Source organism: Apiospora aurea (genome assembly GCF_038362705.1).
Source record: "Apiospora aurea strain CBS 24483 chromosome Unknown utg000003l_segment0_segment0, whole genome shotgun sequence".
NCBI classification, from domain to species: Eukaryota; Fungi; Ascomycota; class Sordariomycetes; order Amphisphaeriales; family Apiosporaceae; genus Apiospora; species Apiospora aurea.
The window spans coordinates 1,728,451-1,746,885 of record NW_027117390.1 but is presented as its reverse complement, the minus strand read 5'-3'; the positions used below and the strand labels follow the sequence as shown (position 1 = coordinate 1,746,885).

General features: G+C 54.0%; 7 protein-coding genes across 7 annotated transcripts; 5 read left to right on the top strand and 2 right to left on the bottom strand.

The window, feature by feature from the left end:
* Positions 1-11: 11 nt before the first annotated feature.
* On the top strand, positions 12-1,568 carry PG986_004386 (uncharacterized protein; the record flags this gene model as incomplete). Its single annotated transcript, XM_066840608.1, has 1 exon — positions 12-1,568. The coding sequence occupies one exon, from the start codon at positions 12-14 to the stop codon at positions 1,566-1,568; it is 1,557 nt and encodes a 518-aa protein (XP_066703235.1).
* A 686-nt stretch (positions 1,569-2,254) lies between these two features.
* PG986_004385 (sugar transporter) lies at positions 2,255-4,068 on the top strand (the record flags this gene model as incomplete). The annotated part of the gene is made up of 5 exons (XM_066840607.1): positions 2,255-2,356; positions 2,432-2,808; positions 2,867-3,658; positions 3,724-3,823; positions 3,898-4,068. The coding sequence occupies 5 exons, from the start codon at positions 2,255-2,257 to the stop codon at positions 4,066-4,068; spliced, it is 1,542 nt and encodes a 513-aa protein (XP_066703234.1).
* A 300-nt stretch (positions 4,069-4,368) lies between these two features.
* Positions 4,369-4,965, bottom strand: PG986_004384 (uncharacterized protein; the record flags this gene model as incomplete). The annotated part of the gene is made up of 1 exon (XM_066840606.1): positions 4,369-4,965. The coding sequence occupies one exon, from the start codon at positions 4,963-4,965 to the stop codon at positions 4,369-4,371; it is 597 nt and encodes a 198-aa protein (XP_066703233.1).
* A 1,737-nt stretch (positions 4,966-6,702) lies between these two features.
* Positions 6,703-7,931, top strand: PG986_004383 (uncharacterized protein; the record flags this gene model as incomplete). The annotated part of the gene is made up of 3 exons (XM_066840605.1): positions 6,703-6,749; positions 6,817-7,093; positions 7,497-7,931. The coding sequence occupies 3 exons, from the start codon at positions 6,703-6,705 to the stop codon at positions 7,929-7,931; spliced, it is 759 nt and encodes a 252-aa protein (XP_066703232.1).
* Positions 7,932-8,525: 594 nt separating this feature from the next.
* On the bottom strand, positions 8,526-10,595 carry PG986_004382 (uncharacterized protein; the record flags this gene model as incomplete). The annotated part of the gene is made up of 3 exons (XM_066840604.1): positions 8,526-9,874; positions 9,942-10,196; positions 10,304-10,595. The coding sequence occupies 3 exons, from the start codon at positions 10,593-10,595 to the stop codon at positions 8,526-8,528; spliced, it is 1,896 nt and encodes a 631-aa protein (XP_066703231.1).
* Positions 10,596-13,425: 2,830 nt separating this feature from the next.
* On the top strand, positions 13,426-14,398 carry PG986_004381 (uncharacterized protein; the record flags this gene model as incomplete). The annotated part of the gene is made up of 4 exons (XM_066840603.1): positions 13,426-13,634; positions 13,708-13,967; positions 14,027-14,237; positions 14,296-14,398. The coding sequence occupies 4 exons, from the start codon at positions 13,426-13,428 to the stop codon at positions 14,396-14,398; spliced, it is 783 nt and encodes a 260-aa protein (XP_066703230.1).
* Positions 14,399-16,076: 1,678 nt separating this feature from the next.
* Positions 16,077-18,270, top strand: PG986_004380 (uncharacterized protein; the record flags this gene model as incomplete). Its single annotated transcript, XM_066840602.1, has 4 exons — positions 16,077-16,212; positions 16,357-16,683; positions 16,740-16,752; positions 16,809-18,270. 4 exons carry the CDS (start codon positions 16,077-16,079, stop codon positions 18,268-18,270), a joined length of 1,938 nt encoding a protein of 645 aa, XP_066703229.1.
* Positions 18,271-18,435: the final 165 nt, after the last annotated feature.

Here is an 18,435-nt window from a genome sequence, read left to right as displayed (position 1 = left end):
CATACATCTCAATGGCTTCAAGAGGACCTGTTATTGCCATCGCGGGTCTGGCTTGCGAGACCTCGGGTTTTACTCCGTCGAGGACTCTTGCGCCCGCCTTTCACCCATTACGCGGATATGAGGAGATCCAGGGGAAATACCCGTTCATACGAGCCGGCTCGCCGCTGGGCGATGCTGCAGACTGGCGGGGCGCGTTGATCGGCCATGCTTTGCCGGGCGGCATCGTGACGAGAAGCGCGTATGAGGAGCTCGCGGGCGAGATTGTGCAAAGACTGCAATATATCATGGACGAGTTGTCAGATCAACGCCTCGACGGGCTATGGTTTGACATTCACGGCGCCATGTGCGTCGAGGGCATTGATGACGCCGAGTACGACCTGCTCCGTCGCGTACGCGCAGTGATCGGTCCGGATGTTATTGTCTCGGCCTCGATGGATCTGCATGGCAATGTGTCCCGAGAGCTGGCACACCAGACCGACCTTATTACCTGCTACCGCACCGCACCTCACGTTGATGTCATGGAAACCAAGAAACGCGCATGTCGAAACCTGGTAGAGCTATTGACTCAGACCTCCACGGTCTTTGATGACAGTAAGCCACAGCGACCGCTCAAGGCTTGGGTGCCAATCCCTATCTTGCTCCCAGGCGAACAGACATCGACTCGCTTAGAGCCAGCTAAGCACATATACGAGGCCGTATCCGAGGTGGGGAAATGGGAAGGTGTCCTGGATGCGGCGATCTGGGTCGGCTATGCCTGGGCTGACGAGCCCCGGAACCGTGCTGCTGTAGTCGTCACCGGCTGGGACCAAGGCGCCATCAGCGAGGCAGCGCAGCATCTGGCGAGATTATTCTGGGATGCGCACTGCGACTTCGCGTTCGTGGCGCCTACTGGGTCCTTTGCGGAATGCATCGACGTTGCTTTGAAATCGTCGGCGCGCCCCTATTTCATCTCCGACTCGGGCGATAACCCCACAGCCGGCGGGTCGGGCGACGTGACCTGGGGCCTCACGCAACTCCTCGCGCGACCCGAGTTTCAGAAAGAGGATGGACCAACGGTGATTTACGCGAGCGTGCCGGGACCAGACGCCGTGCAGAAAGCGGTAGCAGCCGGCGTCGGGTCCGTCGTGACTGTTACGGCGGGCGCCGAAGTGGACGACATTCATGCGGGGCCTGTCACGATGACGGGGACGGTGCACTCGATCAAGCACGGCGACAAGCACGCCGTGACCGAGGTGGTTCTACAAGTAGGCAGCGTGTTCGCCATCCTGACGAAGCTGCGCAAGCCGTACCATCTCGAGCGGGGCTTTACGGAGCTCCAGCTGACGCCACGCCAAGCTGATATTGTGATTGTGAAGATCGGGTACCTCGAGCCAGAGCTCTACGATATGGCGAAGGACTGGATGCTGGGACTTACGCCCGGCGGTGTGGATCAGGACCTTGAGAGGCTCGGGCACCACCGCATACGCCGGCCTATGTGGCCGCTTGATAAGGAGTTCGAGGGGGAGCCTGACTTATTGGCCCGCATCATACCGATGTCAAATGAGCCGCTATCTGGACCGGATGAGTAGATTGGACACCGTGTAGATAGAAATTACCCCTTTCTCACTCGACATCTGGCCATGCTATTTGAATACCGCTTCTTACATAACTGGACTATCACCACATGCTTTTCAATAGGAGTACGCTGCGGGTAAAGATGGCCGAGAGGTGAGTTCTGATGCCCTGATTGCCTCCTCTCAATGCCCCGAAAGTCAGGGCTCACACTGGCCTGCCTTTTGCGGGCTAGTAGACGCTTATCTTGATTCGTAACTTCCTCCCGTGCCTGTACTTGTGCCCTGAACGGTCAAAGTGCTTCTTGGGGTGCATGCATGTGCAGTCATTCAGTGAGGGGCAATCGGGAGGCTTTAGTCCCCTCTTGTCAGCACCTTGATAACTCGAACCGATTATCCGCATGTTATTATAGCATCATGGATATGTCATTGGCCGATTGCCGGCTCAACCACGCTGCATTTGATTCCTTCCTGTGGGCTGCGGTTTCAGGATGGTGGAAGGCCGGGGCCGTTATCAGCGGCAGGCAGTGCTGGCAGATGACCCAACTTCCGAGCAACAGTACTGCACATTCATCGTCAACAACCGCCATCTTCTAACAACTACCTTTCAATGTTTTCTTGAACAGATCCGTACCTAAAGTATACCTATGTAACGCTTCGCCAAATTCGAGTCTCGTGATTGCAATAATTTGCGTCACGACACAATGAGACGAACACCGACTGGGACGTGGCTGCCCGCGTGGGTGCCGCAGTCCACGACCAATCTCTCTGCATTGCTGCTATTCTGCTCCATGGTGAACTCGGCGGTATGGCTCGCCTTACCTACTACCAAAAGCCATGACTTCGCTGACGATCTATCGGACAATCCTTTCTAAAAACAGACGTCTGGATATGATGGCTCCATGCTGAACGGACTCAATATTTTGCCGTCCTACACAGACTATTTCAAGCTAACCCCGGCGACGACGGGGCTCAACACTGCTTCCATCTTTATCGGCAGCATTTTGGGCCCATTTGTTGCAGGTATCACCGCCGACAGGCTGGGGCGTCGTCCGGCCATCTTCTGGGGTACGGTCATCACGATTGTCGGTGTCGTTCTCCAGACCGCAGCCCAGAACATCGCCATGTTCGTCGTGGCGCGCGTGATTCTCGGATTTGGCTCCCAGATCTCGGGGGTCGCAGCTGGCGTCTATCTGTCGGAAACCTTCCCAAGCCGGTGGAGAGCCTGGGGCGTCGGTCTACTCAACAACTTTTACTAGTAAGTGTGTCTAGCATCAGGGGGACTGCGTTATAACACGTTTGCTCATATTTACCAGCATCGGTGCCCTTATCGCCGCTGGTATCACATTGGGAACAGGGGAATGGCAATCGACATGGGCATGGAGAGCTCCGTCGCTCTTCCAGGGGATCTTCAGCCTGCTCTGCATCTTCATACTGCCTTTCGTCCCTGAGTCGCCACGTTGGCTAGTGCACCGAGGCCTCTTCGAAGAAGCGCGCACCGTTGTCGCCCAGACCAACTCCAACGGCAATCTCACCAACCCTGTCACCGTCGCCGTGTACAAGGAGATCCTGGACACCATCGAGTTCGAGAAGAAGGATGGGAGGAGCATGAGCCCGCGGGAGATCGTGCGGACCCCAGTGGCACGGAAACGCGTCCTGATCGGCATGTCAGCCGAGCCGTTTTCTTGTATTGCAGGCAACATTATCGCATCGTACTATCTCGGCGCCGAGCTGGATACCGCGGGCGTGACCGACACCCGAGATCAACTGAAAGCGAACGTCGTCCTCAACGTCTGGTGCCTCCTCTGCGCGCTGACAGGGACTCACCTCGCCGCGAACTGGGGACGCAAGCCTACGGCCATGCTGTCGCAAAGTCTCCTAATAGTGTGTCTTTTCATCATTGGCGGGCTTTCCAAACTATACGCCGACGATCCAGAGGGAGCCACCCAGAGTCTCATCTACGGCGACGTCGCTGTCATGTTCCTCTTTCAGGGTTTCTACTCGCTTGCATGGACGCCGCTGCTTTACCTCTACCCGCCCGAGGTCATGAACTACTCTATTCGAGCGAACGGGCTGGCGTCCTCGGCTTTTGGTCTTAGTGCCCTCGCGTATGTAACTTGGCTTCACCCCTGTTACTGGGGAAACCCAGTCGGAGCTAACGTATGCTACTCAGGTTGTTACTGGTCTTCGTAATGCCTATTGGCATTGCCAACATAGGCTGGAGAATGTACATGATCAACGGATCCTGGGACATTATCGTGCTGATTCTCATAGTAAGTATTCTGCATTACACTTTTCTTGTTACTAGTCTGTAATATTGTGCACTGTTAAGCAACAATGAATGCAGGCTGTCTTCTGGGTCGAGACAAAAGGAAAGACGCTTGAAGAGATCGACGCCATCTTCGAAGGCCACAAGCATTCTTCTGTTCCTGATGTGGAGTTGGTCAGGAAGGGTGTTGCGACGGTAGATGTTAACTTGGTTAATGAAACGATGCGTGATGAGAAGTCGGTACGTTGACTCTGAAGGTTCTATACTGGGATGCTGTCAACCCCTATATCTCCCCGAAGTTGGCCCATGAAGGATTGCCATTGTGTCTTTCACAGAAACCTAGTCACAAGTACGTCCATTCTCAATGAGATAAGGAATATATGCTACGGGTCGTGTTTATTGATGGGGCCTGGTTTCTATCAGATTTTCAACCTTTAGTACTCGTCGCGGCCCTCTGATCGCCCATTTCTTTTGATGTTCGTTGACATCCAATACGTGGCTTACACAGCACATCACATCTGGACTCGGTATGGCACATCGCAGAAGCTCTCAGACATCATCATTCCGGTAGCTGAAGGCAGTGATGTTGTCGTACGTGCCGATAGGTAAAGCGGGCGAGGTCTTCTGGGGCCCGGAGAGGAACTCCCAGGGGTCGAAGCCGAAGAAGGCCCAGTTACCTTCTGGGGGGTTCTTGAAGCAGAGGACGACGGCGCCGCTGGCGTTCATGAAGCCGCCGTTGACGGTGTAGCTGTTCTTGTAGATGCTGCCGCACGTCTTGTCCTGGAACGAGGTGCGGTTGGCGGGGAGCGCGGCGGCAGTGCCGGGGGCGGTGTCGACGGTGAATTCGCAGTGGGTGGGGCCTTGCTGTGGTTGGTTGGGGGTTGCCTCGGTGATGTCGAAGGTGTAGAGGCATTGGGTTGGGGTGCAGGCGATGCGGTGTTCGATGATGGTCCAGGTGGTGTTGGGGGTCCTGGGTTGGGTTGCTTGGGTCAGGTCGAGGATTGGGCTGCCGGAGATGAACCTAGCGAGCAAAAGGGGGGGGCGAGGAGAAGCAAATGCATGGCCAAGGGGACTTGTATGGAGAATGATTTGGTATGATGTCTGTTCGGGCGAAGTTGGAGGGTGTGATGAACCAGGACATCCCATTATGGCGACCTGATGGCATATTTATATCAAATTCTACCAATGATATCGTAAAAGAAACATAGGATATATCACGCAACGACTTTTCTCATCTTGTCTTCGACTGCCAGTATCCGTCAGGATATAGCAAACCATCACCGACAACAAACATGAACAGGCTAGATCCGAGCCGTATAGGCTATCACACTTCTTACATCATGCATGTCGCCGAATAAAGCAAGAGGGAACTCGGCAGCTTCCGAGCTCTTGATGATACTCCCATGCATCGGACTATGAAGATGGTATAGGCTCATGATATTGATGTTGAATTAAGCTGGCTCCCTCCGTGATACTTGGTGATCTTCTCCCACGTGCACTTCTTGGTGGACGTGTGGCCCATCATTTACGCAGTGCTTGAACATATCCACGAGTAAGGTCGCATGCAACATATGGCAAGTGCCCCGAGGTTCAACGTCAAAGAGTCGGGGGGGGGCCACCTGAGTACGTCTACACGAGAGCACATTGAGATACAAGATTGCAACTGTCACTGTTACCCTCGTGTACAGCCTATGCGAACTAGGGGTGGTACCCGCCCACGTGTAACTCAGCCCATCCACTGCTTCTCTAATATGATATAGAACTTGTGTCCGTGGTTTTGATGTAAACCGAGACCTGGTATTGGATGATGTCATGCGAGGTTTATGTAACCTTGCCAACTGGGCCACATCATGTCCGAATCTGACATGCACATAAGCGCTAATCACTATTAAAGTGTCGATTCATTGCTCAGCTTCCTGGCATACATATGAATCTACTCGGATACATCAATGACCCAACGTGATCTACAAGCTGCAAGCTGGTCAATCACGGATGGACAGAGTCATGGGGAAAACAGTTCGATGTAATACGTTCCGGGATAGTACAACATTGACAGCAGGCACCACCATGACGGATCCCGAGCCAACGCCATCACGCATGCGCGACGGGTAGAGGCGAACTTCGAGAAAGCCATTGCGAAAGCAAGCTGAAAGCCGCTGCAACGTAGCAGTGGCACGTATGCGGCCTGTCACATCGTCACATGCTCCATGGTAATGGGAAGTTGCCAGTTGGTGACAGAATTCAATGCTAGATGCTGGAACCGCAGTGCATTGCTCAAATACATGAGCAATGCACTTGCCTTGCATCACTCGTATCTTATCTGCAATGGCTTATCTGCCATTCTCTAGAAGGAACAATTGAATGAGGCCGAGGCAGCAGCCACGGTGCATGCCACAGGGGAAGCCGTAGTGGGGTTTGGGGGTTAGATACCTAGCTCGATCTGTGGCTAGAGCTCTTATCGGTCCCCACCAATGCGCGAAAGGCAGCTTAGTGCCTTCCGTGGAGTTTCCATAAAGGCCACGTAGAAAAATTTCCCTGCGGCTCAGCTGTTGTTTTCCTTCTCCAACCTCCAATTCAAGCAGGTCAAATCTGGACACAGGACACCATGCAACCAGAGGCGCTGCTGCCTTGCCTGGTGCCACTGTCACTCCCGCCTTGAAAGTGCCTTCTATTTATTTAGAAAGCAAACTTCCTCCTCCCCCTCATCCTCAACATCCAATTGCGTTCATTGTGACATCTGAACCTTGGCCCATCTGTTGATTCGAAGAGAAGCAACCAGCCCGTCGTTAATCTGCCAGTGGATTGTCAACCTCGCGCCACTTTCTCTTTGTCGCTTACTGCCTCTCGTACCTTGCATAACAGTACCAGCTGTACAGCGTCAAGATGCCTGGCATTGCCGACGCCTATTGGGCCACGCCGCCCATTGCCAGGTAAGTCAATCGACGCATTCAACATACCTACCAACAACGCATCCCATACTAACCCGATTCCTTCCAGGACGGTCGCCAGTGCTGTATTCGCATCATCCGTGGGAGTGTACACCCACATGCTCTCGAGCAGTCCCTTCTACTTCCACTGGAGGCTCCTCAGGGCATTCCCCCCAGGCATCCACCGCGTCGTAACGAGTTTCCTCCTCACCGGTCCCGGTCTGAGCGTCCTCATGGACACGTACTTTGTCTTTACATACCTTTCCCAACTTGAGAAGAGCAATTCCAAGTTCACAAGGAAGGAGGACCTCATCTGGTACCTGATGTTCGTGGGAGGCATCATCATCGTAGGTCCAACCATATCTCTCCTGCATTGTGTACCCGTGACCCCATGCCGTTTCCTTCCTACTTTTGCCCCGTGTATCATTACACACCTCTTAATCTGCCCGGATAGTGGAATTTTCTCTACAGCTATCGCGGTTCCTGGAATAGAGGAAGATTACCCCTGCACTTCGGCTGGTCCGTCATTCGCAAACCTCAAGAAGGGCCAGTTCGCGGTGTGGGCTTGGTGGGATTGCTCTAATGGATGACCCGGGTGAAGCCTTCTGGCCATTTCGCTCGGGTGGTTTTTCAGCGCCCTACATACTTTCACGACACATGCTCTTTGCATGCGTCTCCAACCCCGTGCCAATCGTACCATGACCGAACTGCTTCGCATTCCTAGAACTTGGTCACTGACTTGCGCACTAGACCTTGAATTCACTCTTCACTGGTGCTGGTGGTTACCTCCAGGCCCTGCTTATTGCCATGTGCTATACGGCCACCCAAGATCAGCGTGGCCAGACTGCACACTTCTATATCATCACGATTCCAGCTCAGTTGATGCCCTACTGCTTGCTGCTCGTGCAACTTCTGTTCCCCAACGGCTGGTATATGGTCAAGATCGGCCTGACTGGACTTGTCGCTGCGCACATGCACGATTTTCTTGTCCGTTTGTATCCTGAATTTGGCAATGGGCCCAACCTGATCCCCACGCCTTGGTTCATCTCGTGGATCATGGAGACTCCTCGTGTCAGTAACACGAGCTACGGTTCCGCGACCGTGCCTCCGAGAGGAGGATCACCTCGTGGTGGCCCACTGCCAGATTCGTGGAGGACTGCTGGACCCGGGCGACGCCTCGGCTAGAGCAATCGCTTGATAGAAACTACTAGCAATATGTACAATAAAGATCTGCCCCGGGCATCAAGACGAAACATCTGTTCATCATTTTCTTGTGTGACATGTTGGAATGCAGGCAGTAGTGCCCAACTGAAGCGTGAGCAGCTGTCCTGCATATTCCGCTAATAGAACTCTAAGAGAACCCTCTCCGACAGACAGGCGATATTTTCCATGGCCCTAAGCCATCTTAGCAGTTAGTCTCGGGCAGATCATGTTCGTTGGCAACGCCAAGGGAGAGAGCAGATAAATACAAGCATGTAACTCTAGCCTTCAGTTCATTTATCGTGCAATTACTTATAATTGACCAGGGTCATGTGTTCGCAATTTATACGTACGTGCCGTGGTATAGGCTATTATCACTAAAGTGCCTTATGTTTGGTATATCCTATCCTGAAATCATCTCATCGTAAGCCATTCACGCCCAGTAAACCAGTGATTGAAATAAAGTCCATCCACCCATAATCCTTTCCTTAAGAAATCCAAATACGCCCATGTAGCTCCTCTTCCCAGACCCTTTGTGAAGAGAACCCATCAATGCCCCCAAAAGATGCAAACCAAGTTTTACCCGTAGATGTCGCTTTTGCTCGTGTATATCTCCACGTACTCGGCGCCCGAACCGTTGTTCCATGGCCGCCGGTCCACGGCGTGCTGCTGCCGAATGCCGCCGTGGTCCGGCATCGACAAGATGGTGGTGGTGGTGGTTCGCTGCTGCGGTTGGGAGGCGGTCGCTGACGAGGATGATCTGCCGCCTCCGCGTTCGGCCGTCATCCCCGGGTGCTGGTTGTCGGCGAAACGCTGCAGGTGGTGCGGCAGCGGGTTCGAGATCTCGAGGCCGATGGGTACCTCGCCGCCGCCGGGGCTCGAGACGGGCGTCGGCTCCTCGATGACGATCTGCGGCGGCGCGTACTTCTTTGGTACGCGCAGCTTGCGGACGGAGGGGAGGGTGAGGCGGGGGGCTCGTGGCGGGGGTGGGGGTGGAGGTGGAGGGGCGGGAGCGCTGGGTGAGATGCTTCTTTGCGCGGCGGCTAGGATACTACGTTCATTGTTGTTGGCATTACTGTTTTGTTGGTGGTGTTGCTGTTGCTGGGATGGTGGTGGGCCCGGCGGCGGCGGCGGAATGGATGCTGATCGTCGATGATGCTGATACGCCTGATGTGTCGATGCAGGTATCGACAGAGCGGGGGGTTGGGCGTGCGCGGGTGCGGCGTTGAGGTAGGGGTTCGCCGCGTAGGCTTCCGGTTGGTTGTGGTAGCTATGATGCGAAGCCTGAGAAGATAGCCGCGGAGGTTCCGGCGTGTGCTCTCGGGAAGCGCGGTTCAGGGATTTCGGGATATATGCCGGGTGTGTAGGGAGAGCGCCGTTGGGCCCTCGCATGTGGCTGTGCGGGTCGAAGTTGTAGTTGTAGTTTGGGACACGGGCTGTAAGCGCTTGCATCTGCATCTCCTTTTCGATCTCGTCGTAGTAGTCAGCGTTCCTGCCGAACCCGACTTGTTGCTGTTGTTGCTGTTGCGACTCTGACCGGAGCTCGTATTGGCTCGCCGAGTACTGCGTGAAGTCGAAGGCGCTGTGCCCGCCCGGGCCGCGCATCATCGCCTGCTGACTCCCGGCCCCTCCTCTCGAGCGGTCGTCGTATTCGGAGTTGAGGTCGTCGCCGTATAACCTCTTCTGCTTCCGGTAGTATACGAAGAATAGCGCCGAGCCGCCGAGGAAGAGAAGGCCGGCGCCGACGGCGATTCCCACGATCGCGCCTGTCGTCATGCCCGTCGGCGATGGGCCATCTTTCAAATCAGCCTCGTTGACCGGGGGTTCTGAGATGGTGACTGGCGCGTTCGAGAAGAGGTTCCCGCTCAGTCCGATCAAAGCCCCTGATTTCGGGCGTTGCTCACAGCCAGCCCTGAGTGCAACCAAGACTGTTTATCATCGGCGATTAGCCACTTAACCCAAGCGACTACGAACCCCAGCGCCGACAGTACTTACAGTTTGCTGTGTATGTTTGATCCGGGCTCGCCTGCAGACATTGCAGGCAACTGCTAACCTTGGGCCCTTGGAACTTGCCCCCGTCCGCTTCGCAGTAGTCGAGCTGGGTTCCGTTGTTCGGGACCAGGTTTCCTGCCCGTAGAGACATCTTGAGAGGTTCGCATGCGTAGTTGATATCGCAAGGTGACGAGATCGGGTTCGTCGTCACGTTCGGGTATCCATATAGGCAAACATTGACCGAGTATCTCAGGTTGTCTTTTGGGCCCCAATGTCAGCTTTCGATATTCATGAACCAGAGTGGCACACGAAAACACACACACACACACACACACACACACACAGGGCCACGGATCATCTCTTACATAGGAACCATGACACATCGTTCTCCCCGTTCTTTGCGTCCCTGCTATCCCTCAGGCACTCCAGGCAGTTCTTGAACTTGATACCGGCACTGGTCTCCGAGTACCCTTCATCGCTGCAGGTGATATCCGACGGGCTTGTTGAAGACGAGGCGGGGTTCAGCGGGTCGCTTTCGGGGTTGTTGAGACATAACGCAGCACATGACGACCCTGGCGTAACCTCCAAGGCGAAAAGGACTCGGCACTGAGACAGGAGCAACAGACACAGCCACGACCAGACTGGCCTAGCAGCCATATCTCGAAGCATCAAAAGACCGAGAAAGGAGTGGGGGCAGAGAAATCAGGATGAGGAGGCGGAGGCGGAATGAGCTATATAGAGACGTTTCAGACCAGCCATCAACGCATCTACCATCTAGTGGTTGTTTGGGTACTGCTGTAGATCGTAGTATTTCCAAACAACTGACAACGATGACAGAAGACCTCCAACAACGCCGCCAAGGAGGTATATAGAAAGATTCGAAGAAGGGTATTTCCTTTCTACGCAACCTCCGCATACGATCTGGGGCCGCGTTCTTACTATATGTCGCCCTGCACAGCTGGCACCGCTAAGACCTAAACGCCGGCGGCGCGCAGGCAGGCGGCTCTCCATCTAGAAATGTTGGTCATCGTCGGGGTAGCATCCCGGGCCAGATGCAGCCAAACTTAATTGACTCTAGCCTGGGCTAAGAAAAGCGTGTACGTGTATCCGTATGTGGGAAAGGATGCTGAATATAGCAGGCCAATGGTGTCGGCAGAAGCGGCCGGCCAATCAGGGCCTGCCACCGTCCTGGTCAAGCTAGGCCGGCGTACAGGAGAGATGAGCTTGGCTTGCATGGAGACGCGACCCGTTGACCCCCTGTCCGGCCAATCGCAGGGCGACGACGCCGGCTCGACCAACTCGACGAAAGGTCAATGGTTCGATCCATGCATCCCTTCGCTGGTCGAGGAGCGAGCAGGGGTGGTTGGTTGGTGGGAGAGGGGGGAGGGGGAGAGCAGCAGAAAAACGTGTGTGGGTGGGAAACAAGTCCATTAGCCGGAATAAGTGGTTTGGTTGAAACATTGCGGCGACGTGAGTGGCTCGCCAGGCGCTGACCACCTATGCGGCCGTCCAGCTGCCGACCTACAGGGCTCGAGGGCTGGTAGATCCAATGAGGGTGGAGAGCGGCCGCCAAGGCTCTCTTCCGGTAGGCAAGACGGAAGAAAATTGACATTCTTATTCCCAGTACAGTGTGTGTGTGTGCAAGCTTTTTCCATCGCTCGTCGGCTTTACGTAACGTACAAGTCCTTCTCAATAAGAGATGCAGGTCAACGAGAGTTGGTATATACAACTTGAATTAAACGGGCTCGAGGAGCTCACACATGAGCTAACGGCATGATTGAAATAGATCATACGGGACGCCTGCCAATATTTGAGAGCGACAAGACTGAGCGCGGCTGTTCTAGAAGGCAAGAAAACCGCCTTGGCGCTTATTGAGTGGCATCCCTGACAACACCACCGCTAGAAAAATGTGATAGTGATAGTGGCTGCAGCATACGTGCATACAAGCAAACTGATCTGAGAGCGAAGATGACATTTTCGCTAAAAACCGGCAGGTCTTTGCAGATCAGCAGCAGCAGCAACAGCAGCAACCCAGAGACATTGTTCGAACGACAAGTCAACCAGGAAAACGGGTCGTGACGGTATAGCGAGGCAGCTAAGCAGATCAATGGTGAACGGTATCCTTTCTGGATGTAACTGTGTCTTCGAGACTGGGGACCTTGGTTTATTTTTGAGCTGAGCTCGGGTGTTTATCTAGTCGCCTGGCGTTCCACGGCTTCGTCAGACCCGGGACCAGGTTGTTGTCGCATTGACTTGGATCGTATGCCATCCATTCTTGTTATCTTCATCTGGACTTTGGATGGAATAGTGCTTCCTCGAAGAAGTCATTACGCGTTCGCGACTGTCGTGCACTGCGATGGGATTGCATGCCTGGGGGAGGGGTTGATCATGTACGCGGCGAGCTCCCGTCCACCCACCCACATACACTTGCACACACCCAAATACAGACACGCAATGGCACTGGCGCTTATACGAAGACTCACCTGATATGGCTCTCCATCCTTCTTGTCGGCTCTATCGATACTGCCTGTAAGATAGCACCGTGGTCCCTATGAGTTGTGTAAGTGCTATCAAACAAGGAACTAGAGCATCATGGGGTCCTTAGGGATAGGTGAGCCGGATGCCACAACAACTGTAACTTATTCCCACTCCACTACGCGTAGGGCATGCATGAGTCGTATGAGGTGTATATTGTGGTTGAAGCGCAGTCGCCTATGAGGCCTAATTTCGTCATGGTCTTCGGCCCTTCCAAACGTCCATCCTAGTGCCGAACCGAGACCATCCATTGTGTGTAACAAGGAGGCCAAGACAGTCTCTTGTTGGTGTCGTTTCGAACAGGAAGGGTCGTGTGTTATCTTGATAGATTTGTCTCAGACCTCGAGAGGGCAAACGTACTGAAGCTATTGCCAAGTTCCGTGCTTCCATGGTGAGGCAAACGCAATTAGACTGGGGTGTCATCCCTCGAGGAAGGACAGGAGTTGTCAGTTAGCTTGCCGGCCATATATCTGACGTGTAGCCAAATATCATTGTGTTTGCTTGCCAAGGGTTTTTGGTAAGTGTTGGTGTTGCCTTTGGGAGCTTGGGTCACCAGCCTGTGATCCCTTCAACACGGCGACTCTTCTGCCTTCTTCATGGGGATGGAACATCGACACGGGCTCGGATTCGTCGAGACTGGTTTACACAGGTATACCGACGGGGTTGATGACGAAGTTTGGTGCTGCTCGTTTTCCCCCCGTACTCGTCAAGCTGGTGCGGGCGTGCGCATTAGTTGACGGGTTTGGGTTTCGAGTATAGAGGAACTCGGCATCAGCTCTCAAATGGCAAACCGTGAAGTGGTAGAGACGTGTATAAATATATGTATGTATGTAATGTTATCTGGAGTAGCGACAACCTCATGAAGGGCTTAACCAGCTGCCAAAACGTGGAAACAACGATTAGGAAACCTACCGCAATATCCAAGGGAACACCCCAGGCCATAGGAACAATGATGCATTTCACCCTCGTTTCTGGCATCCTTCTTGCCATGCTTGCCTTGTTCACACAAGCCGCCGAGCCTGCCAAATCAATCGGCGAGTGGACCGTCTCGAGCGCGCAACGGATCCGTTCGGCCAACAATACGACCTGCAACTGGAGCTTCCACATCCAGGGCAACTCGAGTATCGGCGGTGGCATCTTCATGGCACCCATCGTCTGCAAGTTCGCGGCCCACGCCGCCCACGGCCAGGACTGCGGGCTGGCCCCCCGTGACGAAAGTCAACTGCGATGGCAGCGACATTTGGCAGGTCAACACGGGACACAGCGACCTGGGCTTCACCGTCATGGTCCTCGTCAACCAACCGCTGTATTCCGACGCCTTCTTCGGCTTCAGCGACAAGGATCTTGACGCGAGGAACGACATTGCCGCGCAGACCTCGGATGCTTACCCAAACGGGGCGAACAAGCGCGGGTTGGCGACAAAAGTCCGCGGTCGAGCTGTCCCCAATCCTGATGCTGAGCCCCAGACGTGGTTGGTCGAGGACGTCGTTCGATGTAAGTCGTCGTATGGTTTCGCCTGGGAGGCGTCTGGTAGAGAAACTGATTGGATCTAGACGTTAATCAGGCCAAAACTACGGTCACCATGTCCTTCAACATCCAGGATGGGTCAGCGACCGGATCGCCATGCGACCTCAGGCTCGAGTCCCCCAAGGGAGTTGATGCCTCTACTTGGGCATGGTACGACCAAAAGTGTAAGGGCAGTGGCTATACTGTCTCATGGGGTTACAACTCGACGAGCGATGCTGGTATCATGACTCTTGTATCGTAAGTTTTACCCAACGGGCGTGGTGTTGAAGGAGAAAACTAATGTTTATTCCTGTAGGCCAGCGCGGGACAGGCATGCGTACTTTGGCTGGGACCACTTGAACAAGGTCGCAGCGTTGGAGACGAAAGGGCCTTCTCCAGTCATTCCTTGCCAGTGCTAGGTTTGAATAGCCTCGCCAAGTCGTAACTTGTACCAATGCATGGACATACATGCCCTCGGGAACTGTAACAGCACTGGTCGCCACCAGGTTCTGATATAAGTAAATATGAATTCAATAGACAGGGATTCGAGGAAGAGACAAGTCTTTATACTACAATACCTACTGCCAGTATTGGTTCAGAACGACGGATCCCTCGACTAGACCAGAGCATACTTCCTTGGGCGGCCAGTAGAAACACGTCCCATCTGTATTGTTCTCGGTGCAAGTCGCATCGCATTCGCGGCTCGTAGGGCGCTTGATTCTTCCGACAGCGCGGTTATACAGCAGATGCGACCTGCGGTCTGAAGATTGCAAATTTCCAACAAGAACCCCTAAGCGTCAAGCGATGCTGGATGCGTCGTGCGGCACCCAACCATTGGCTAGTCGGCCGCATTTCGTGGCTCTAGAAACGGGTTGCTCGCTAACGTCAGGCGGTCCGTTACCCCATAGGAACTAAGCCAATGAATTTGCTCAATCCCAATTCATCCAGAAATGACGAGACACCGGACTCCATAACATGGCAACCACCAACGAACCGAGCCTAACCATTGGCTATAGATGCTGAAGAATCCCCATAATGTAACGACAGGGACAAACCGATGTGCTTGTACCACGAGCGGGAAGCTTATGCGGGAACCCCTATCGGATAGCTTTCTGGGTAATAGAAGCAGTTTGAGGGTGGCTGGTATGCGACACGTTTGGCATGCGAGTTTGAGAGCCTGAAGATCATGGAGACTCCAGCTTGTGCATGGAAGCATTCAAGAATGTTCTCTGACGTTGGTCGTTAACATAAAGAACCCGGCACACCGGCCAGCCTGACCGATATCAGCAACACAACCAACATGCTGCAAGGGAAGCAACAGCATCTTAGGAAGGTAAGTTGGGTGGTTGGATGCTACGATGAAAGGGGTGGTGATGCCATCATAACCAACGCCTGCGACCAGGGACTGGCAGCAGAGTTCGAGGACTCTCGTCCACAGGCCACTATCTACAGCGGTCAATTTGGCTGAAGCGTGATGGATAGTGCCATCATCCTATCGATGGAAGCTGTTATTAGTAGGGGGGCGTCCCTGGCTAGGCGAAGGGGATCAGGGGGTCTGGCGGTTAATGGCCGCCTGTCGTTGGGCGAGGCACCGTTAGTGCAGAAAAGATTTAGGGGATTTCGAGTCTGAGTTTCCGAAATATACGGGTTAGAAAATAGAAAGCTGTGAAAGTGCCTCGCCCATGATCGCCCTGCCCCACTAATTCCCTACGCCAAGTTCCATGGATCCATCCCATCCCCCCCACCGACAAGGTCATTCGCTGCACTGCATCTATCCGCCCTCTACATACATGTATCCATTTAGCAATGATCATGCGGGCATAGGTGTCGTTTAACTGCCGGCTCTCCCACATATGACTTCTAGGGTTGGAGTGTCGACAGCTATTTGCTCATTCTGCAAAGGATCTGTTCGTCCGGCGTGCTGCTGCTGCCTTTCTGACACCTCGCAAGAGGCACGGCGCCGGCAACGTCTTAGCCACTGCGGGGGCCGAAGAGGAGAGTCGTTGGTGTCAGCCGTCTTCTTTTCACACGTATACCTCTTTCTGAACCACCTCGTATTACCTACGGGTCCGGCCACCGCGCGGCATATCTTCCAAGATGAAGATAGGGTGTCTGCAGTTCGCCCCTCAGGTCGGAGACGTCGACAATAACCTCAGCCGAGCCGACAAGATCCTGAGCCAGGCGAACCCCGAAGGCTTGGACCTGCTCATCTTGCCAGAGCTGGCTTTCTCGGGTATGTATCATGGTTCGAACCAGATGACACCACGAACGGGTTCTCAAAAAGGGGTGTCAAGCTATTCCCAAGGGAGAGCTGATTCCTCGGCTCTGTGGCCAACTCAGGGGTAATGTGTCATAAAGTTTGCTAACCCTCCTGAAGGCTATAACTTCAAGTCACTGCACGAAATCTACCCCTATCTCGAACCAACTGGTGCCGGCATTTCGTCTCTTTGGGCTCGCACGGTCGCCCTCAAGTACGACTGCACTGTCGCTGTCGGTTATCCTGAGAAGGCCGATGTTTCTCACAAATGGCCAACATCACCGGAGTACTATAACTCTCTCATTGTAGTCAATCGGGATGGCGATACCTGGGCGCATTACCGGAAGACCCATCTATACTATACAGATGAGTCTTGGGCACTTGAGGGCCCAGAGGGCTTCTACAAGGGTCACCTGCCAGGAATCGGGAAGATTGCCTTGGGAATCTGTAAGTAACCCATGGAATAGATCGGTGTGTGTGTTCGTTGCTGACATGAAACCTAGGCATGGATATCAAGTGAGTCAAGACGTTGCTGTATGTGTCTCAGTCAGGTTTGCTGACATTTCTGGCAGCCCTTACAGGTTTGAGGCTCCGTGGGACGAATTCGAGTTCTCGACTCATGCTCTAGAAATCGCCGCCAACGTTCTAGTCGTGTCAATGGCATGGAACACTCGCGAAGAATCGAATACGTTCAGTACCAGGCCTCATGAGCCCGACATGGAGACATTGACCTATTGGGTTAAGCGGATGGAACCCTTGATTCGATCCGAGAACGGTGATGAAGTCATCGTGGTCTTCGCCAATCGCTCGGGCATCGAGGACGACGCTGTGTACGCCGGGACCAGTGCGGTCATCGGCATCCAAAATGGCGAGGTCACCGTGTACGGGGTGCTGGGTCGCGGCGAGAAGAAGCTCCTTATGGTCGATACATCGAAGCCTGGTTTCGCCAAAATGGTTTACCGTCCAGACGACGAAGCGCAAGACTCTATCGACAACAGTGACGGGTCATTGCCCTCAATACCGGACGATACTGGTGATGCGCATCCCGATACGCCAGAGTTGGATAACTCCAAAGTGGACGATACTCAGTTTCCCGCAGCCGGAAACTCAGGTATTACTGGACCTTCGGATGAAATCGCGGACGGGGCGTTTGAGACGGATAGACAGCCAGTGGATGCGATACACCAGCAACCAGTCCCATCTTTCAACGCCGAGCTGGAGAACTCAATGGTAACTTCGTGGTTATCATCTCAGCCGTTGCAGAACGATATCGTGGTCCAATCGCCCTTGCATGGTGTGGGGAGAAATGACTTACTTGCTCAGAGCCTCGACGAGATTTCTAGGGCCCCAAAGGCGTCGCACGAGGATTCGGATCACAAGTACGATGACTCACTGACAGATGTTGACTCGGAGCCTGTTACCGAATTTTCATCTTTGGTCAAGGCATTCAAGAAGCCGGGTTTTGTCAGAGATGAAGCGACCACACGCCCATTACCTACAATATCTCGAGATGCAAGGCGCTCGAGAAACAGGGCTGCCAGTAGCCATGAGACCTCTGAGCGCGCCCACCATCACCCTGGAAACGAGCAAAACCCCGGAGCGGCCTCATCTAGTAGATGCCGCAGCCGCATCAACCAGTCCGTACCGACAAACGACCTTGCGAAGCCAGATACGGGACGCCGGGGTAGGGCATCTCCCGACCTGGAAAAGATCGGGGCCGACTTGATGGTCTTCGAAGAAGGGAACGATAGCCGTCCAAAGCGAGATAGTTTGCTCTGCCATGTTGATGACGACGACTACGTTGTCCTACAAACAGTGCGCAAAGATGGACAATCTAGTAGACATAAGAAGTCAGCATCGGAGACGTCAAATAGCCGTCCCGGTTCAAACCCACCATCCCACTCAAAATCTCGACGCCGCGATGGCAACAGTCGCGAGCATAGCAGGACCGGCTCGCGACGCACTGGGCTCACTGAGTCGCATGCTTCCCCCTCGAGCGTCAGAATATCGAGAGGTTCATTCGGAGAGCCGTAGTAGGCAGCGTGCGGGTAGCGGCCATTACACTAGCTCGCCCAGGGTTATCCGAGAGATGACTCCCCTAAGTCAGTTGCCTTCAGCCGTCACTTCACCGCGTTCCCGCCAGGAAGCGATCGGAACCTTACGAGCAGACATCCAGTCTCACAGCCCAGCGCGTATTGT